We start from the raw sequence: 22,295 nt of genomic DNA, 5'->3' as shown, positions 1-22,295 counted from the left end.
ACGTGGACTTTCTATAGCAAATCAGAATAGAAAGGCTCATGTTTGTCAGCTGATCAGACTTGTCTTTATCTGTTTGTTTGTTTTAGAGGATGAATTTTTGATTAAATCCCTTTTCAATCAACAGTGGTAGAAATGCTGGAATTGAAACACACTTTTAGATTAGGGGAGGCCTGGCCTTTGAGCTGGCAGTCAATGGAAAGGATCTGGCTGGCGTCAATAGGCCTTGGATCTGGCCCTTTGGGATGCTGAGGGTCCTGGGAATGGATGGGGTGCAATTCAGGCCTTGTTATAAGCTCACCTTGGTGTTTGCTCAAATTCTCTTCTCTGCTGCACTCCCATGATGTTAATAGTGTTGCACTAGTATAACTGAGTGGAGAATTTGGCCCACGTGGCCCTGTTGACTCTAATACAGCTCTTTCTGATGTACACTGGCATGGGTGAAATATGATCCAGGCCCCTGATTTATGACACCCATTTTTAAAAACAGAAAGCAGTGCCACCCGGAGGTGCTTCTAGTCTAATATGGGGAGACTGGAAGAAAAGAGCAGAGGAATTTCATATTAAAGAGGAGGATGGCTGAAATCTGTGCAGGTTAGGTGCTGCCCTCAGGGTTCTCCCAACAGGCCTCTCAGCCAGGCAAAATTTGGTTAGCCCTGTAGGAAAGGATCTCGCTTTTCAATCTCCCTCACTGTTCTGGAGCTAACCCTGGAGCCCATGAGCACATTTCAGCACCAAGGACAGCTCCACCATCCATTCCTGTAATACTTCCTAGTCAGGCCTGATTCTCATCTTGCTTATGCCAGTGTAACTCGATTGATTTCAGTGGTGTTACTCCTGATTTACACTGGCGTGAGAGAGGACAGAATCAGGCCCAATGGAGTTGCTCCTCATTTGCCTCAGGGTGAGTGAGAGGAGAACCATGTCCTATATTTTAATAGAAAGTTGTTATGTAGTTTTTCAGGCAAATGTCCCTTTTATTTAGACAAATGTCCACTGAAAATGGCACCGATTTTCCCTGAATAAGGACTGAGCAAAGATCTCACCATCTGGCCCATGATGACTTAGAAGCCGAGGACTGCAGGTCAGGCAGTGGCTGAACTCCTGAACAGACGCCAATGACTTGCTGAAAGGGTTAAAGAGCAGCACGGTAGGGAAACAGGTGCTTGGCAAGGAGCAATTTTCTGACTGTTTTGCTTCCTTTCACCTCATTATTCTGCCCACTTAAGAAAGCTCACAGTTCACCAGCTCAGTTCCTGCTTCTATTAGAAAAGCTATTTTAAGCTGCGTTCTGCATCGGTTGCTAGGCTACGGTGTCAGATCTCTGGGCTCTGCTGGATCAGGAGTCTCCTAAAATGATACAGTGAAGCTGTTTAACTATTCTGTCAAGATTGATACAATAGTTTAATTGTATAATAACGTGTCATTCATGCCAATATCTCACAACTCCATGGCAGTTACTACAGCAGAAAAATTGCCTGCAAAAGGAGCATCCTATGCTAAGATGAGTGCCAGGAACCCTGAGGTTTCAGGGCTTGATTGACACAGGGTCAGGTAGAAACATTTTCTCTATCTACAGCTTTGAAAGAATAGATAGGAGCCTGTTTCTAAAGCCCAGTGAAATTCTTGGGAATCTTTTCAATGATCTCAGCAGGCTCTGGATCTGGCTCTACAATGATTTTGTCTACGACTGAGCCAGAAATAGAACCTACTGCCTGAACCACAAACCCAACTTTCTACAGTTATGGGACATAGTGTTTTCTCTTTGAAGACATTATGCAGGCAGAATACCACACTTGATGGATTTCAGCAACAAAATTTTGGCCACCACACTTTAGGAAAGAGGTGGGCAAACTGAAGAGAGAGCAGCAAAAATGAGAAAAGGTTTAGAAAACCTGACCTGGGAGGAAAGGTTAAAAAAACTGGGCCTGTTTAATCTTACAAAGACTGAGGACAGTTCTGAAACGTGTTAAGGGCTCTTAGGAAGAGGACAGTGATCAATTGATCTCCATGTCCACTGAAAGCAGAACAAGAAGCAATGGGCTTAAAGTGCAGCAAGGGAGATTTAGGATAGATATTAAGAAAAACGTTCTGACTGTAGGGATAGTTAAGCTCAGGAATAGGTTATCGCGAAGGGTTGTGGAATCTCCATCACTGGAGTCCTTTAAGAAGAGGTTGCATGAACACCTGTCAGGGCTGATCTAGGTTTACTTGGTCCTGCCTCAGTGCAGGGGGCTGGACCTCATGACTTTTTGAGGCCCCTTCCAGCCCCACATTTCTATGATTCTGTGAAAAGGCAGGATAATGGACTTACTGAACCAATGGTCTGGTCCAAGGAGGATCCAGTCTATCTCTTTCTGTGACTGTATCTGAGCCAGAAGGATGAGGCAAGGTAAGGAGGGGATGTGAGTTGCAGCAAGCAGCAGTGTAGGGAGCTTTGTGCATAGAACAATACAATGGTGGACCCCACCATACATCCATGTTTGAGGGTGGCAGCCCCAGGGCTTGGAGTTCTGCCTTTCTGCAGCTGCACAGGAGGGGAGCAGTTTTATGTTATCTTTTCTCTCGTTTGATCCTGGGGCTGCCAACTGCCAGATCAAGCACCCCTCTGTCCCTGCCCCGCGCATTTCAGAACAGCCTGAAAGCTGCTCTAACTTACATCAGCTGCCTGTAGCCTGAAGCTTGTTTGCTGTGTTCTTGTAGCTGTGTTGGTCCCAGGACATTAGTGAGATAAGGTGAGTTAGATAATCTCTCTTACTGGACCAACTTCTGTTGGTGAAAGAGACAAGTTTTTGAGCTACACAGAGCTCTTCTTTAGGTCACTGTGTAACTCAAAAATGTGTCTCTTTTACCAACAGACGTTGGTCCAATAAAAGATATTACCTCACCTACCTTGTGTTTCTTATACCCCGAAGGGGCTATTTGGATGCCTAGGGATCACCAGGGCATAATAAGTAATGATACTACTCTTATCTAGCACTTGACAAAGAAGATCAGTCTCATTATCTCCATGTGATAGATGGGGAAACTGAGGCACAGAGAGGCAAAGTGACTTGCGCAAGGTCACCCAATGAGCCAGTGGCAAAGTCAAGAATGGAACACAGGTCTGTTGAGTACCAGTTCAATGCTCTATACACTAGGCCTAGAGATGGTCCCTTTCTGTCAGCTGTGACCTCTGAGCCATGGGCCAGAATTGGGGGATGACTCAGGAGCGTCTGTGGTGGCCCTGCCCTTATGGAGGATTCTCTTGCACCAGGGAATATGCCGGGAAGTCCTCAAAGTTGGGTTCAAGGTTGCTTTGCAGCAACAGAGCAGCACAGAGCAGCTTAGCAGAGCCCAGATTGTTGCCCAATTTGGGGTATAAGTTAAGGCACCCAGCTTCACCAATTGGCACCTGGATGTGGAACTGAGCAGCCTACCTTAGGCACCCAGGTTCATCAGGTTCTCTGAAGTTACCCAGCCCTTGGAGGTGATCACTTTAAAACTCTGGTGTCCCTGGTGTAACTCAGCTAAAGTCGGTGGAGTTCCCCCAGGAACGAAGTTGTCCCTCTTCATTTAATCATCACTTTCTGGCGCTTGAAGCTGATAGGAACACTCACTTATATTTGTGTGAGTTACCCCAGCAGACCTCAGAGCTCTTCCGATTCTTTTCCCTCGCCCTGGCAGCATGGCCAGATGGCAGAAACCAATCCGAGAAACGGCTAACTTCTCTAGCTGCCAAATGCAGGCAGCAACTACCAGAGCTCTAGGGCACGGCTCTGATTGAAGGGATTGTAGACAGAGTTTCCTGCAATTTCTATCTCCAAATGGCTTATGAATGAAGCAGCGGGAAAGAGGAGGGCAGGGAAAAATCCAAGTAATTCCTGCCTTGAATTCCTAAAGAGCGAGAGATGCCATAGCAACAAGGTAGCACCCTGTGTATCGAAAGGATCATTGAAAGGAACAGGTGATGGTGAAGTTTTGCAAGACTGATGTGATGGATCATTTAGCACTTGTGAAAGGTGCCAGGTTAACAGCTCTGGAAAATCAAATCCCTGTTTATCCACAGAACATGGAGGCCCAGCAGTACAAGCTTCCTCCCATCCTGCCCAGGTGCCTCAGCCCTGCCTGGAGGGAACCAGCCCCCAGAGGGTGAGAGGAAGGGTCTGCAGTCCTGGACTGCTCAGTCTTTGGTCTCTTTGGTAAGGATCCCGGGTGGTGTGATGGTGTTTGTGAAGGGTGGACACCTCGCTGCCCCATAGCAACCAGAGTCAGGCCAACAATCCTTTCCTCTCAGTTGCTGAGCAGTGTTGCAAGATGGATGGGCTTGCAGTTAAGGCACTGAGCTGGGACTCAGGAGATCTAGGCTCCAAGCCTGGCTTGTGTGACCTCAAGGAAGTCACCTCAGCCACGATTTTCCCAAGCACCTGGTGATTTTGGGTGCCTAACTTGAGGCACGTCAAAGGGGCCTGGTTTTCAGACAGTACTGAGTGTCCACCCTCAGAAAACCAGGCGCAGTTTGATGTCTCAGGCTGAGGCCCCCCGCCAAGGTCACTCTGGAAAATCTTGGGCTAGATCTCTGTCATTAATGAGTGAGTGTGCCCAGCTACTACAGTGATGGAGGCCCTGGCAAAACCAGGGCAGAGGTAGCCCAGATCCGTTCAACCCTGAGACTCTCTGCTGAGGTCACCCAATGTCCTAGTGGGCATCTATTTACTGTCTACCGGGAGCTAACCAGTCCCTCATTCCCACCAGCAGGGCAGCAAAGCTGTTTCTTCTGCATCACCTTCCAATCTCACAGGCCTATATGTGTCATCCCGTGTTCACACACAGAACTAGCTGCATGTCCCAGGCTTATTCTGAATAGTGTGACAGTCGAACCCGAAGGCCCCAACTGAGAGCACTGTGCTAGACACTGTACACACACATAGTAAGAAACAGGCCCTGCTCTGGAGAGTTTATAGTCTATAGATAAGACAGACAAAATTTGAGGGGGGGAAACTGAGGCACAGAGTGAGGACAGGTCTGACTTTTTTTAAAGGTGGGCACCGAAATACCTTTAAAATCTGAATCAGTGACAGAGATTGGATTAGAACCCAGATCTCTTGCTGCCCAATCTAGTGGCCTGTTTGTTAGACCTCTTTCAGGGGTTATTCACCATCTTATTTCTGGATTTTAGCAGCCCGAGAATGAACTTGGGCTGTTCGTTTTGCCAGCCGTTGTCCAGGCTTCTGAGAAATACAGCAGGCTGTGAGCCCAGGCTCCTGTCTGATTTTCCCCCCAGTTGTTGGGTAATGAATTGTAAGCCGGGTCTAATGCATTGCTGATTGCTCTGATTAAATCTTTCTGTGGACTCACCAGCATGGAGGCTGCTATAAATCCGATTGCTCTTGTGATGGATATTCCATGAGCCAATGACCTTACTTCATGGCCCCTTTCTAAAAGGACCTGCTCATTGTAGAGGAAGAGCAAGAGCTGCGCCCAGGAACTGATGTGGAGGTTGGTTATGTGACCCAGGGGAGGGAGGCCGGCTGACCAGAGGGGTTGCTGCCTGACCCAGTTATACTGGCAAGGGGAGCTGGATAGCACAGGGAGAAAGAACCAGTGGCTGGATGCTGAACCAGACAAAATCCATCTGGAAATGACACACAGATTTTTAACAGTGGGGGTGATTAACCATTGGAACAAGCTCCCTGGGTGGAATCTCCATCTCCTGATAGCTTCAGAGTGAGCTTGGATGTCTTTCTGGAAGAGATGCTTTAGCCTAACACAAGTACTGGGCTCAATACAGGGGTCACTGGGGGAAATGACCTGTGCTGTACAAGAGGTCAGACTAGATCCGGGATTCTCAAACTGAGGATCATGAGGTTCTTACGTGGGGGTCGCAAGCTGTCAGCCTCCACCCTCAAACCAGCATTGTAAGTGTTTAATATAAAAATGTGTGCTTTTAATTTATAAGGGGGGGTCACATTCAGAGGCTTGCTGTGTGAAAGGGGTCACTAATGCAAACGTTTGAGAATCACTGGACTAGGGAATCGAATGATCCCTTCTGGCGTAAACCCTGTGAAAAAGCCCCAAGGCTGGGAAGAGGGTTCCCAGGAGAAAGGCCACAAGGAATAGCAGTGCAGAGAATGCAAAGCCCAAAGGGGATGCAGAAATGGTATTGTGCTATATAGTGATTGTCAGTGGATCAGGAGTGGGCATAGGGGCAAATGGACCCGGGAGAAAACTGCAGACGCAGGAGGTATCCCCCTGGCCCCTCACACTTTTGCAGTGGAAGAAAAGGAGAGAAGGCAGAATAAACAGAAAGGAGGAGAGGAAAAGTGGTTGTTATTACTGATATAGCTCCATAGAGTTGACATTTACAGATCTGTAAGCAAACAAAAGACTTTGTTTCTCTCTCTCTCACCCCATTGTAAATCAGGAGTAATTCCATTGGGCTTCATTCTCTTCTCAGTCTTGACTTTCTTACTCCTTATTTAGTTCTTGACTTACTCATGCCTCTTTATTCCATGTGGAGCACAGTGCCTTCCCCCTGCCTTCCAGCTTTGATGATCTCTTGCCGCGGTCTTAGCTTCTTCCCATGCCGTCGGGGCGACTCTCAGTTCTGCTCCTGTTGTGTTTCCCAGTTGTTCTTGGTCTACCTTGTTGCCTCTTGCCCAGGAATTCCAGCCCAGCACCTGTCTTGTTATGTGGTGTGGGTCATTCCTCCATGTGTGTTCTAGCCACCTCTGTTTTCATTCAATTTCCTGGCCTATCAGTTTCTGCTTTGTCCTCCTCCAAAGTTCTTCATTTGTGATGACTTTTTTTCCTGCTTACCTGAGGTTGAGGATTTGTCTGAGGCAGCTGTTTATAAAAACTCAGAGTTTAGCTGGTAAGATCTTAATAAGTCTCCATGTTTCAGCACAATATAGCATGACAGACTTAACAAGGATGTTAACTATTCAAAGTTTAGTGTGGAGGGTAAGATTTCCATTTCTCCAGGTTGACTTTTGCTATGCTGGCTTTAATGTCTTCATCTGTTCCTCCTGATCTGCTTATAATGCTGTCAAGATATGTGAAGTGCCGACATCTTCTATGTCAGTGCCAGAAAACATTAGTGTTTCTTGTTGTGTATTGACTCTCTGCGGTTTTCATTTTCTCTTCTCAGTCACCCCGGTGTCAGTCAAGAGTAACTCCACTGGGCCTGATTTCCCTCTAACTCCTGTGATGTAAATCAGGAGAGACTCCCTTGATGTCAGTGGAAATATTCTGTTGTAAAACTGGTGAAAGTGCGGGGTCTAGCACCAGCTGCTTCAGGGGAAGATGTAAAGCCCCCTGCAATATTAGAAAGAACATGGGCTCTTTGGAAAGTGTTTTTCTTTTTTCAAGAAAATTGCTCGCTTGCTTGCTTTTAAGAAGAAAACCAAAAGAGAGGCTGAGAAAAAGGAACTAAACTTTGAATAGTTAACATCCTTCTTGCCTGGTACACTCTGGTCCCCCCAAAACCTTGCCTGGGGACCCCCAAGACCCAGATCCTCTGGATCTTAAAACAAGGAAAGTAAACCCTTTCCCCCACCGTTGCCTCTCCCAGGCTTCCCCTCCCTGGGTTACCCTGGAAGATCGTTGTGATTCAAACTCCTTGAATCTTAGAACAGAGAGGAAAATCCACCTTCCTCCCTCCTTCTCTTTCCCCCTCCCAGACTCTCCCTGAGAGAGAAAGTAATCCTAACACAGAGAGAAATTAGCCTCTCTCTCCCCCTTCCCTCCTTTCTCCCCACCAATTCCCTGGTGGATCCAGACCCAGTCCCCTGGGGTCTCAGCAGAATAAAAAAAATCAGGTTCTAAAACAAGAAAAACTTTTAATTAAAGAAAGAAAAAACAAAAATTATCTTTGTAAATTTAAAAAAATGGAATAGATACAGGGTCTTTCAGCTATAGACACTGGGAATACCCTCCCAGGCTAAGCATACAAGTACAAATTAAAATCCTTTCAGCAAAATACCAATTTGAACTCCCTCCAACCAAATACACATTTGCAAATAAAGAAAACAACCATAAGCCTAACTCGCTTTATCTGCCTAGTACTCACTATTCTGAACTTATAAGAGCCTGTATCGGAGAGATTGGAGAGAAACCTGGTTGCACGTCTGGTCCCTCTGAGCCCCCAGAGTGAACAACAACCAAAACACTAACAGCACACACAAAAGTTCCCTCCCTCAAGATTTGAAAGTATCCTGTCCTTTGATTGGTCCCCTGGTCAGGTGACAGCCAGGCTCACTGTTCTTGTTAACCCTTCCCAGGCAAAGAGATATGAAGCACTTTTGTTCTATTAACTCTTACTTATCTGTTTATGACAGTCCTAAAGCGTTTTAAGGACAGGTCACTGGATCAGAGCACAGATTTATTACCTTGACATCAGCTCGGAGTCTGGCTGCCAGCTTCTGGCTGAGGATCCTCTTCAGGAGTTGGTAGCACAGTTGGAAGAGATGACGTCTCATGAACTCTGTTGGCTTCTCCCAGCTGAGGATCTGGCCCATGACATGCACGGAAGCTCTTGGAAAACACCTGCTACATGAACATTGGTGGCAGGAGATGAGCCTGGACAGCTATTAAAGATTAGGTTCTTGCTCATGATCACGTTGAACAGGACTTTCCTATGCAACAAATCCTATTTATTTCATTGGGGAAAATCACTGAGGGAGGGCCCAATCCCACCCTCTTAAAATGAATGGGGGTTTTGCCACTGATTTCAGGATGGGCAGGACTGAACCCTAAGTTACTGCTGAACAGGCCAGATCCTCAGCTGGTGTAAATCGGTCTTGCTCCATTGACTTCAGTGGAGTTACACCAGTTTCCACCAGTTGAGGACCTGGCCCAGCATGAATAAGGGTGGCAGTAGGGTGTGGTGTGTGTGGGTACCACGGGCAGTGTGTTCCTGTAGCCAAGGCAGGGTTGGAGAGCGAGTCCATGCAGCACTCACCCGGCCGTGGCAGCTCCCATCCTGCAAGGCTGGTCCCAGCTCCCCTCTCCAGGTGAGATGGCAGTAGGGTTGTATGGTACTGCAACCCTGTGACCAGGTTGCAACGGCATCCACTCAAATTTGGGTCAGCTGCCCCGTCATCGTGATGGGCCACAACTGAATAGCACTGCAGCTCTGTGCACCAGGACAGGAGCTGCTGCTGCTGGGTGACTGTAGAGTGGGCTCATTCTCCAGCCCACCACCAAGGACCCATCGCCACCCCTAGCTGCAAAACCTAGCTCTGCTATTGTCTAGGGCACTGGAGTGGGACTCGAGCCCTGGGTGCTATTCTGGGCTCAGTCGCTGACCTGCTGGATGACCTTGGACACGTCACTTCCACTTTCTCTGCCTCTTGTCCGCCTTGTCTATTTGGACTGTGAGCTTCTGGAGTCGGGGCCCACCTCTCCCTTTGTGTACGTGCAGCACCTAGCACCCTGGGCTGTGATCCTAACCAAGGTGTCTAGATGCTGTCATCATGCAAATCCTCCATGTAAGACAGGTATGGGATCAGGTCCCTGTGCAATGCAGAATATGCTGAATGCAGGTTAGTTCAAAAGACGGCATTTCCTGTAATAGTACAATTCCACCAGACAGTCATTACTGCCCTGGAAATACATCGGTGAAAACTGCTTTGAAAAATCTTTCCCCCTCATCATTTTAATTAAGAAACACTTTCAAATGATGCTTTTGCCACAGATCTTTGAAATGGGCCAGATTCCCAGTGATGTAGGTTGCTGGAGCAGCATCCAAGTCAATGGGACTATGCTGATTTGCAGTAGCTGAGGATGTGATCCTATGTTCAGCAGCAGCAACTTTGCAATGCGAAGGGGAAGGCACAAGTGATGGCTCTGTACACCGTGCTTATGATCTGTAGACATTATCTGCTGTAAAACTGCCTTGGAAAAATTAGCTACGGGCTTCCTGGCTATTTCAATTGCTCTGATAACGTCAGCAGAGAGCGAGAACTCTGGCTGTTGTCGCTGTCAAACGAACACAGCTGATGCCTGTTCTTGTCTTGAACAATATTTTCCATGCCCATCTGTGGCTCTAACCCAAGCAGGATGTGGAAGGTGCTGGCCAGGAAGCAGCCATGGGAACGGGGGTCACTGGAGGAAAGCAGGGATCATGTCACCCTTGGATATGCCCGTCAGGCCTCGCAGGAGGCAGTCGGTGGCTGCAGACCGAATATCATGGAATCAGATGGAGCAGGAGTCTGTGGGGATATAAATGGAGGAAGGGGTGGGTCATATCTCAGTGCAACTAGAGTAGGTGCAGGTCCCCACTAGCACTGAAGGCCCTAGCCATCCCATCTGGACCAGGTGATGGTCCCGATGCCGTGAGATGCCTGAAGCCTCTGGCTAGGCCATCTGGCCTCTGGCTATCACACCGGCTCGGAGGCCACCAGCAGTCCCATCTAACCCAAGTGAAACCCCTCCCCAAACTAGGTGATCCGCCTCCCCACCCCCTGAGTCAGGTGTGCATCTCCCATCACAGCAAAGTCCAACAGACCGTTTGCTTTCATTGCCCATTGGCGTGTCTATTTTGCAGGTCCCGCTGATGAACTGGAGCTGAGGGGGCTGATCTCCAAAGCTAGAGCCTGCCTCTCCTGCCGTCCCCCTTTCATCCTATCCTGACGTGTGGGGCTGCAGAGCCAGCAAACCCTCAATGCCTAAGAACAGCAAAGTGACGCAGCGAGAGCACAGCAGCGAGCATGTCACTGAATCGGTGGCCGACCTGCTGGCCCATGAGGAGCCCGTGGACTACAAGCGCAGCGTCTTGAACGTGACGGGTGAGGCCTGGGACAAGCAGAAGGATGTGGAGGAAGATTTGGACTCTGAGAAGCGGCCAGCATGGAACAGCAAACTGCAGTACATCCTGGCCCAGATCGGGTACTCGGTGGGGCTGGGGAACGTCTGGCGGTTTCCATACTTGTGTCAAAAAAACGGCGGAGGTAAGAGACCACGGGCATGGGCGCAGCCGGCTCACTACAACACAACCCCACTGGGATAGAGAAGGGGCCAGTTCCTGCACACATCCAGCTTCTGCTGAAATCTGTAGCAGGTGGGAATGCATAGCCAAGGGCAGGATTAACCCACATGCACTATCTGGATGCTTGGAATGCATATGGGTTACGTCTACACTGTGACAAAAGACCCCTGGCACGGCTGTGGTTGGCCCGGGTCAGCTAACTCAGAGGGGCTCAGGCTTGTAGGGGTGTAAAATTGGAGTGTAGATGTTCCGACTCGGGTTGGAGCCTGGCCTCTCCCCCCATCAGATTGGGGGGGGGTCTCAGAGCCTGAGTCTGAACCCTTCACGGCAATTTTACAGCCCCACAGCCCTGAGAGCCTGAATCAGCTGACCCGGGCTCTGCGGGTTTTTCACTGCAGTGCAGACTTAGCTCAGTTGACCTCCTCCCCTAGCCTGCTAGGAGTTGAAGGCTGTGCCACTATTTGTCCGAAACTGTTTTTCAGGAGTGGGTGGGTGGAGACTTCAGATTCAGTGATACAGAAACTTCTAGTGAATTTGTGTCCATTTTACTGACCTGTTTGTTTGAAAAAAAAAATCCAGAAACTGAAAAAATGTTTTGATTTTTTTTTCCAGATTGGAACAATTTTTTTTCTTTTAAAATTTTCTTTAATTTTATTATAAAAAGCATTAAAATGAAACTAAACTTTTTGTTTAACCTGAAATTACATTTTTTGACTGTTCTATTGGCTGAAAAGTTAGAAAATATTTGTTTTCAGGTTGACATGAAACTTTTTTTCTCCAAAATTTCCAGAGAACCAAAAAATCAATCATATGCTCATCTCTACACTCCATATTACAGGAAAGCAAATTGCATTTGATTTTTGAATCAGGTCAACCTATGAGGTCAGCTCCTCAAATGATGTAAACCAGCCTAGATCGATCCATTGAAATCAACACCAAGTGAATATCTATCTATCTGTCTATCCCCATACACCACATCTATCTATCTATCTATCTATCTATCTATCTATCTATCTATCTATCTATCTATCTATCTATCTATCTATCTATCCCCTTACACCACATCTATCTATCTATACCCATTAGAAAGTATTAGCATTTATTCACAGTTATGAGCACATTATTGTGCCATTGTTCTTTGCGGGGGTAGAACAAGGCCTCATTGCAGTGACGTCAGACATCACAGTGTAGGTGAACGCTGGCATTTTAATGGTGACTGCTGTACAAGGAAACAGACACCTGAATTTTGTTTTTATGCAATTGGGAGAATTGATTTTCTTCTCAGGCTGGTTTCACACCAATACCATTGCATTTACTTTAGTGGAGTTACTCCTGATTTACACCAGCACACATACAATCAGAATCCGGCTTAGAGAATGTAGTCTAGTGAACAGAGCAGTGACGGGGAGACAGCATTCCTGGCTGCTATCCCCAGCTCTACGATTGCCTTGCTCTGTGACCTTGGGCAAGTCACCTAACCACTCTGTGCCTCAGTTTTCCCAGTTTGCAAAATGAGGATCATAAGAGTGACCTATCTCAGAGGAGCCTGTGACGATGCTTCATTAGCTAATGTTTCTAAAGTGCTTTGAGATCCTCAGTTGATAATTGCTACAATTTTACATATTGACAGGCAAAATATATCCATGATTTAGATAGGCCTCTCCTCACCCTTCCCAGTCCAAGCCCCTCCACCCAGCCCCGTCCCTAATCACGCAGACCAGATTCTGCTCTCAGATAACCTCGCACGATCCCCACTAATGTCAAAGGGCAGTATCAAGCCCGCTGGGTTAGCCCTTAGGGCCCAGTTTGCTGCAGTGCCGAGCACCCACAGCACCTAACGAAGTCAATACAGTAGAATCTCAGAGTTACGAACACCTCGGGAATGGAGCTTGTTCCTAACTCTGAACAAAACCTTCTGGATGTTCATTCAAAAGTTTACAACTGAACATTGACTTTATACAGCTTCAGAACTTTCTCTGTGCAGAGGAAACATGCTGCTTTCCCTGGACTGTTTTTAGTGCTTTACGTTTAACACAGAACTGTGTTGCATTGGCTTTTTTTATTTTTTTGGTCTCTGCTGCTGCCTGTGTGTGTACTTCCGGTTCCAAATAAGGTGTCTGGTTGATGAGTCAGTTTGTAACTCTGGTGTTCGCTACTCTGAGGCTCTACTGTAGAAGGTTGCAGAGCCTCTTGGAAGATCAGCCATTCAGTGTCTCTGTGCTGCAGTGATAACCTTTCAGGCTGTGGAAGGAAGCTGCAGCAGAATGGTGGTAGCCCATCTCCAGAGCTCACATTCAGATGCTCCATCAGAGCTAAATTCCCTGGTTTGGAATTCAGGCAGCAGGACCCAAACTCTGATTTCCATCACAGTTCACCCACCCCCTTGCAAGTCACCAAGCTGGGGAGCCTATTCTGACGCTCCCCCTTCTCCCTGTTGTCCTTATTCCCAACACTGCATAATTCAGCATCTCCTCAGCTGCAAAGGCTGCAGTAATCTCAATAATTAAAATGTCTCTAGTGTCATCTCGGTGATGAGTCATCCTTCTAGCTGAACTTGTACAGTGAGCACTTCGCACTCCGGGTCTGCTCACGCGCCCTTCACCTTTCGATCCCAAATTGGATGGAGAGCATCTCAGGCCAGCTCCAGTGTGCCAGCACTTCTCCATCACCTGATTCCCCTTGTGATCCCACATACATAGCAAACAGTGACCTAATTTGGATCAAAGAGAATACTCTGATAGGCCTGCATGGCTTGCACTGCATTGCATATGCACTGATAAGTGTAGACAGGCTGCATTGCCTCCTCACTGATATGCATGCAAGGGTTGCATTGCATGCACACTAATATGTATGCACGGGTTACGTTGTGTACCCACTGATATGCATGCATTGCATCTGCAGTGATATGCATTGGTTGCATTGAGTGGGTTTGTACTGGTAATAAGGAGGAGGTTGAATGTAATTATTGGGCCAGATTTTCCATTCTCATTGATTCCAATGGAGCTACGCTGATCTATACCCACTGAGGATCTGGCCTTGTGACTTCCATGGAGAACCTCTCGATTTACACCACTGTAAGGGAGATCAGAGTGTGACCCATGACTGTGGGGGCAGGATTCCTGGCTGTATTCCAAAAACTGGCATTTCCTGGCTACATCATCTAAAGCAAGTCACGTAACCACTTTGTGCCTCAGTTTCCCCATTGGCACAATGGGTATAATAGCATTGACCCATCTCCCAGCAATTTGGAGGGGGTCTCTAATGAATTAATGTTTCCTTAAATTTACACTACCTGAATATCTGGCCCATGGCCCATTCACATTCCCCATCCTCACTTTGTCTCATCTTTGCTGTCTCTTCTCCTTACTCCCATATCCACTGTCTGTGGTCCTGTCATTCATCTCAATTTTCCCTACCCCTCTTCCAGCTCCTTCCTTCATATATTTATACATTCTGTCCCCTAGAGAGGAAGGATAGTCCAGTGGTTAGTGGAAGGCCTGGATTCAAATCCCTGCTCTGACATGGACTTCCTGTGTGGCCTTGGGTCAGTCACTTAGTGTCTCTCTGTGCCTCCGCTCCCCATCTGCACAACGGGATAATAGCCTCACAAGAGGGTCATGAGGCTCAGTCCGTTAACGATGATGAGGGCCAGGCAAGTGCCTACGACAGGTCAGTTTGGCTAAGCCCCAGTCCTATGTATGCTGAACTATACACAGTGCAAGCAGTACTGTTTCAGTGCAGAAAGTTAGGCATGTGTCTTTGCAGGAATGGAGCCTTTGACTATAAGCTCTTCAGAGAGGGGACCTGTCCTTCTCAGCCTCCGTAATGCACCATCTTCATTTTCAGAGTTTTAGATAAGTGGTTACGATGGTGATTCTGAATAAGAATAGTCAGTGAATGCTATTAGCTAATTAATACTAGTTAATACTAAGTATTACATATTAACTAGTTAATATTAAGAATAGTCAGTTAATACTGCCCTGTTCAGCCTCTGTAATGTACCATCTTCATTTTCAGGGTTCTAGATAAGTGGTTACCATGGTGACTCTGAGTAAGAATAGTCAGTTAATACTATGGTGACTCTCTGATCCCTGAGATAGACGGCTGTTCTGGGGCCTCCAGGAGCTGTGTTTTTGCCCAAGTGAAACTTGGAACCAGGAGCCTCTCAGCAACAATTCCACAGCCACAACAACCCACTTTGGCAAGGCCAAAGACAGTCTGTGCAGCCGGCCCGTATGCCGGGTTGTGCCCTGTGCAGCAGTGCGATCGAGGGATACTGTACCTGTCTTCTGCCTGGGCTGGAAACCACTTTCAGTGCAGGCTGTGCGTGCCAGCCCTTGATCACAGGTCCTGCAGTTTGGTGTGAACCTGGCTTGCTCTACACTCAGGGGACCACTAAGTCTCAGCAGGCCTAGCCTTTCCAGTCATTTTTATACACAGCTTAGCTAAGTGAGGGGGCAGTCCCTAGTTACAAGTGAGTGGTCTCGCTCTGCTTTCGGCAAGGCTATTACTTTACTCTAAACCAGCTCTTGGGTATTTTATTCTTCTGGATGACTTGAGATAGAAAGATGGCTGGCCATGGCCTGCTAGCTTGTCCTAGGTTCTTCAGGAATTTAGGGGAGAGATGAGCAAGCCCATAGGCTTTCCCCATTTTCAGTGTTTTGATCACTTCTCTGGTTCATCTGTGGTGAAAGGCTGGAAATCTTCTTTGGTTTCAGGTATGAGCTGTTTGTATTGTCACCATTTCTTCTTCACCTCTCCTTCAAGCTTCTTGTCCTTTATCGGTGGGTAGCAATGCAAGAGGAAGATGCTGGGGGATAGCCCCATGCTGGAAGCTCCTGAATTGCACCAAATTTTCTGATTAGTGCCCAGGCTTTGCAGTTGGATCTTAGCATGTTTAGTTCTGTGGCAGCCTGATCCCATCTTGCTCTTCTAGAAATATCTAAAAGGTTGAGTGGTGCTTTGGGTGGCCACTTTCTGCACATTGCTTGAGGAGTTCTGCACGCTCCTCATCTAGGCAGGGGTGTAGGTCTGATAGCCTCTTGGGACTGACTTGGAGACAGCTCTGTAAATGGCTTTTGAGAACTGTGTGTCAGCTTCTTCGCTGGAGACGTTCCAAGCGATGTGGCGGGCCGTGAAACATGGAAAGCTGGGCCAGTTCCAGCGAGGCTCTGGTTATTCCAGCTGTGGCAAAAGTCAGACGGTGTTGACTAGGTGAGAAGTTGTTCAGTACACTGGCTTATAACTTGATGTGGATGATTGATTGTGCTGGTGGTTCAGGGGAGGGGAGGGGAGTAGTTTTGCTTCCACTTGGCAGAATGAACAATACCTCATTAGTCTGGCCAGGATAAGGTGAAGGTCATGGAGTGAAGCCGGATCCAAAAGGTCAACTCTGTTTTGATCTGACCCCCTGTATCCCCAACTGATGTGGTGACTATTCAGATCTCCAACATAAATGACAGGGTGTGGGAGTTTATAAAGAATATTTGGGTATGCCAGGATTGGTTAGGAGGCTGGTACGCATTTGCCTCTCTGAAATGACCAGTTCTTACAATGTCCCAGAGGTCTGAATTTGATGGGTGCGGTTCTGTGTCGACAAGATCTGCTCCAACACAGGTAGCACAGCCATGTTTGCAATGCAAAAAGTATGGCACAAGGTCATAACCTTTGACATTCAGGTGGTTGGCTGATTGGAGTCGACATGTGTCTCCTCAACGCAGATTTCTTCCATGTTCTGTTTGGAGGTGGGGGGCTGAAGAATGGAAGGTTTACTAGCTGAGAGACCTTCAATGTTTAGCTGAAGGATTTTCAGGCATGGGCCAATGTCCAGAGTTTCCTAATCATGGTGAAGATCTCTGAGATTGCTTGAGAGTCGGAAAGTTTTGGCTTGCTAGTTGTAGCTTTGGTTTCCCCAGCCAAAGCAAGGTACTTACAGGGTATATGATGGGAATGCAGCTGCATTATATTCCAATAAAATATTATTTATTATCATTATGTCCTTAAGTACCCATCTGATTTGGGCCAGCGTGCAGGTTAGCTGCTTGCCATTGGGTCCTGTTAGCCAAAGGATGATGTGAGAGCAATGGATGCAGAGAGCCGGTGTGTGGTGGGCATGCTCCTTGGTACAACGAGAGGGTATGTGTTGGAAACGTTCTGATGTGTGGGGGCAGCAAACTGCATTTTATCCTGGTAACCAAGTGTGCATATGTTGCATAGAACAGTTTTGTATTGGTAACAGAGTGATATTGGCCCAGATCTTCAGAACTCTGTGTGCTCAACTGAAAGAACACACACAATGATGCAATGTGTTTGCCTGATTGGCATGTGCAATTGCCACGGTTACGATCATGATCGGAGCAATGTCACATGCAAATTAGACATGTACACGTGTGCGTTTTGGTGCAGGCAATGGCCTGTGCAAACTTCTGAGAAAGCAGAGTACTATACTCCTGGATACAAGAGGCAGGTTTGTACTAGGGGATGCTGTGACGGACTGTGTGGTGAGGTGGACTTGTCTTGAATGCAAGCGGTTCTGAGTAGCTAAAAGGGTGATAAGTGAGCTGCTTTAGCTTTACCATGGGATGAGGTTATAGCAGCAAGGGCATAGACTAGGTTTGCACTAGAAATAATAGACCCTATCATCAAGTGGTGTTAATGGAATATGTCTATTTGCAACAGCTGAGGATCTGGCCCAGTAAGGTTATGACCGATGCATTAAGCTGTGTTTAGCGTTGATAATGAAATCCGGCAGCTCTGGGTGGCTCTGATTGAAATGGGAACTGGATAGTAAAGTTCACCCACCTTTGTAAAGTGCTTTGAGATCCTTGGATGAAAGGGACTATGCAAGTAGGAAGCCTTAATATCATTGATGAGAGGAAGTTACCATCTTGGGTGCATGTACTGGAGTTGTTTTCTGTTTATGATGCATCCGATGAAGTGGGTATTCACCCATGAAAGCTTATGATCCAGTATGTCTGTTAGTCTATAAGGTGCCACAGGACTCTGCTGATTCTCTTTCTCTCTCCCTATCAGTTCATAGACTCCCCCCCCTCCGCCGCACCCCTTCTGTATTTCTAAAGCCTTTGTCACTGCTAATCACTGTAGTATCTGAGTTCTGTAAGTGCCTTTGTCCTAAGATCAGAGAGATGTTGTCATTTGGCCACCGGCTGATGTTGTCCCACTGAGTGCATGTGGCCATTTGTGCCAATGATAAGGCAGGGTTCTGTGATTTGGGCTGATGTGACGGGAAAGCTCTCTCAGGTGCAGTGGTAACCTGAGGACATGTTGCAGCCAACAGCAGAGCTAGACTGTAGTGTGAGTGCAGGCAGTCCCAGATTAAAGAATTTGGGGGCCCTGTGCACTATGGAAGCTGCCCCTCCTTTCTTAAAGTGCACGCTCCATATGTACTCCACCCCACATGGACCCCAGAATGTCCCCCAACCCTACCCCACACGTCCCTATCCCTAACAAACCCCCAAATGCCTCTCCAACCACACACAGACCCTGGAATACCTCCTACCCTCACCCCACATAGACAACAAACCAAAACCCAAATGCCCCTCCCACCCCCAACAGACCCCAGAATTTCCCCCGTCCTCACTCCTGACAGCCCCCCAGAATGCTCTCCTATCCCACCCCACAGACTCCAGAATGCCCCTTCTATTTCACATATACCCCAAAAAACCCTCCATCAGCCCCCACTTATCCTGACAGCCCCCCATCCCCCCACACATCCCAACTGCTCTGATGTATATCCCACTCACCGCAGCCCCCAACACCTCGGCCCCCACTGGCCACAGCTGCCCACATGCCCCACTCGGCCCCAACATCCTATCCCCATGCCCCACCGCCCCCTGATATCCCTTACTCACCCCCACTCCCTCTTCCTATCGCCCACCAGCAACTCACCCCCACCCCCTCAGCTGCCCATCCTAGGATCTTCCAGGGAGCTATTCACCAGCACCCCCCAGTGCAGCACTCCTCTCCCATCCTGGGCTAGGATAGTCGCTTCTGATCCTGGCTGCCCAGCTTCGGTTGCTCCCATGGCCTGCCCAGCACTCACATGGCCCTGCACCACTCAGATTTGGCCCCACTACCCCTCTGTCAGGACAGGGGTGGGGAATGGTCAGACCAAATTTGAGTGAGAGAGATTTTAATGGGCGCACAGGGTTCCAGCGCCACTCAGATTTGTGCCAGTGGGCGGGGGGACCCCTGTGCAAATGCACAGCGGCTAATCCAGGCCTGCGTATGGCTTTATGGTGGATAACGGTTAGCATTGGGAGCAGGGTGAGACTCTCAGCGAGGTGGAGAAGCAATTGTGCTGTCATCGCTCAGGATCAGCTGCAGGGGCGGCTTCAGTGTGATGCATTGTGGTTTCCGGGAGGGGAAGATGCACAAGCACAGTCGGTAGGTGTGTGCTGGTAACACGATGAGGCTCTGCTCGCTGTCGGAAGGTGCTTTGGGTCGGTAATGACACGAGGCCGCTATATATTTATTTCTAGCCAGGCCATCCTGCCAACCAGGCATGAGTGTCCTTGTTTGGTGTCCCAGAACAGCATCAGAAATCTGCATCTAAATATCCACAGCCTCCCAAGCAGTAAGAATCAGAAATATGCTGGGAAAATGGCCTCTTTGCTGTGAGCCTTCCAGAATGCCTGGGTGATTTATCAGCAGGCAGCTCCAACATGAGTCATTTTGTTCTTTGTGGTCATCTGGTCACACTCCTTGAACTGCTGATTTCGCTCCGGTCTCCTCAGTTAGACAGAGATTAATGAGGTTTCTCTTGAAAGCCATTCCAGCCTGGAGAGTTGCCATTTTACCCCTCTTAGGAGCTACTCACTCGAGTGCAGCAGCGAGATTATGCCAAGCACAAGTGTGAATGCAGGCGGATAAATCAAGTGTCTGTAGGTGCCAGAATAGTGTGTGTGTATGTGTGTGTACACTCCTGTGTCCGTGTGTACTGTGTCAGTCAGTCCCATCATGTGTGTGGGGGGTGTCCATGTAAACATTTGTGTGTCTCTGTGTCTATTTCCTCTGCACACGAGTATCCTAGGCACCTGTCAGTGTGTAAGAAAAACAACAGGCGCAGGGGGTGACTCTGATGGTTCTGGGTTATAATGAACAGGCGGCTGGTGAGACATCACGGTTGAGATTGTTCTCTCTCATCCCCCATTGTCCTCCTGTCTCTCCCCCTCCATGTCTGTCCCACTGCGTGGAAGAACCCTGGCTCTCACAGTCACAGGTGGGATCTGTAATGGCCTTTTTTTCTCCTGCCAGGTGCCTACCTGGTCCCATACCTGGTGCTGCTCATCATCATCGGGCTCCCTCTCTTCTTCCTGGAGCTGGCCGTGGGTCAGAGAATCCGCCGGGGCAGCATCGGAGTGTGGAATTACATCTGCCCCCGCCTGGGGGGCATTGGATACGCCAGCTGTCTCGTGAGTGCACAGATGAGTTTCACCCGGTGCCATATGTGGTTGTGGGAGGGGATGAGGGTTGATCTCTGTCCAGTCACAGAGAGGGCATTGCAGGCCACAAACAGCTGGGTAACTGTAGCAATAGCAAGACAGACTTCCAGCTGCCATGGCAGCATCCTTAATCATCTTGGAGCCTGGGAAGAGGTACTTGTCTGAGGATGTTGAGATGTAAAACCAGGGTTGTATCAAAATCCCATAGCATTTATTGCAAGAGGCAGGGTGTTATCCCCAATGTCCTGCTCAGATGCCAGTGTGGGCTACTACATAGCTAATGGATATCGTATTCTTCACCTCTGGCCTGTTGGGCAGTGAGGAGTGCTGTTGAACAGCTTGCCACGTCCCACCCCAGAGGTGGCTGCAGTTTGGTAGCAGGGGAGGTAATTCCTATACATAGAAATTAAAGTGCAATGTCATTTGCATAATTGGTCTAGTGAGTGATGGGGTGCAACACTCCATCTCAGTCTGAGCTCAACATGGCAGTCTCACCTGAGCTCAACGTGGCAGTCTCACCTGGGATCAACATGTCAGTTTCACCTGGGCTCAACATGGCAGTCTCACCTGGGCCTCTAAGAGGAAAAGTTCAGCACAAGCAGGGACCGATCTAGCCAGGGGCTGGGCATCTCCTGAGAGCTACTGAGTGCCCTCAATGGAGCCTATGGACATTAGGAGCTGCTCAGAACCTCACAGAATCAGTCCCTTGGATAGTCTCTGAATGGATAGAGATAATCACCTTAGTTCCAGGGCATGACGGGGGTGAGGGAGTTCATCCTGGATTGCCCTACTAGCAGAGATAGTCCCTTGCAGGTGAGCTCCGAGCATTTGGTTGTGGTGCATTGCAGCAGGTGCAATTGTAAAGTGGTAATAAATGGCTCCCATTCTAGCCTCATTATCTCCTGGCTCCAGGTTTTCCCAGCGCACACAGCACTACCATCAAAAGCAATTCCCTGTGGGTTTTGCAGGAGTTTGAGATCAGAGTGTGATGTCCATTACACCAGTATAGACTGTTAATCCAGGCACAGCCTCAGACATGCAACCCAGAGCTGTTGGCTTCTTCCTTAACTTTTCATTTCTTAGCTTTGGCTACTACATGTCAAAAACAACTTCACTGAAAAACACGTGACAGCTGCCACCTTGGTCAACACCAGAGATTGAACCGGGAGCTGAAAACATGAGTCTTTACAGCATTAGCTAAAAAGCTATCCTCTCAAATTAGACTTGTGTCAGACTCATGTCCCCTGCAGATCGGGTGCAGAGGACGACACCCACAACACATCCTGATTAGTGGGTTACACAGGCAATTCAGAATTCAGTTTGGAATGTAATTACAGCTGAGCAATTCATTCATGATGAATCTTTCGTTCAGCCAATGTCACCTTTGCTTCCAGCTTGCGAGCAGACAGCTGAGGGATCACATCAATTTAGATGAAATACTCTCCTAATTTCTTCTCTGAATAAAGCTCGGACTGAGGATAATGCAGCAAGAATTTTCACCGAGGATTGCTGTGTGTCTGTTAGTTACATGGGTTGGGTGGGGTTGGGCCTGTTCCCTGCTTGGATCACATATTGTAGCATAAAGAAAATAAGGTAGTGTCCCTTTAAACAGTTTGCCAACTGTCTAGTGACACTCGCTGTGTTCTGTGTCTTAGAAAGTACTAGAAACAAGCAGCAATGTGTCTGTGATTAGTCCCGTCCTATCTGTGTATAGTTAGTAAACAGTTATTTGGGCCCCAGCTGTGCCTGTGTGGTTTCTCCACGTTGTTTCTATTGCATAAAGAGCAAAAGACAACAACACGTACTTAATAAGCTTGCGCAGCACAAACTGCAGACGCTTCAGGGAAGAGACAACGAATAGATTA

The 22,295-nt window shown here is 48.0% G+C and overlaps 1 protein-coding gene across 1 annotated transcript in view; it reads left to right on the top strand.

The window, feature by feature from the left end:
• Positions 1 to 22,295, top strand: part of SLC6A17 (solute carrier family 6 member 17) — a 45,608-nt gene that overhangs the window by 10,157 nt on the left and 13,156 nt on the right. The window contains exons 2-3 of the mRNA XM_050956171.1: positions 10,526 to 10,928; positions 20,243 to 20,400. Of these exons, the coding sequence (XP_050812128.1) occupies positions 10,643 to 10,928; positions 20,243 to 20,400 (444 nt within the window). The 5' untranslated portion in view covers positions 10,526 to 10,642. The remainder of the gene's footprint in view (positions 1 to 10,525; positions 10,929 to 20,242; positions 20,401 to 22,295) is intronic.

This window comes from Gopherus flavomarginatus, chromosome 5 (genome assembly GCF_025201925.1).
Source record: "Gopherus flavomarginatus isolate rGopFla2 chromosome 5, rGopFla2.mat.asm, whole genome shotgun sequence".
NCBI classification, from domain to species: domain Eukaryota; kingdom Metazoa; phylum Chordata; order Testudines; family Testudinidae; genus Gopherus; species Gopherus flavomarginatus.
This window is presented reverse-complemented; position numbering and strand designations above follow the sequence as displayed.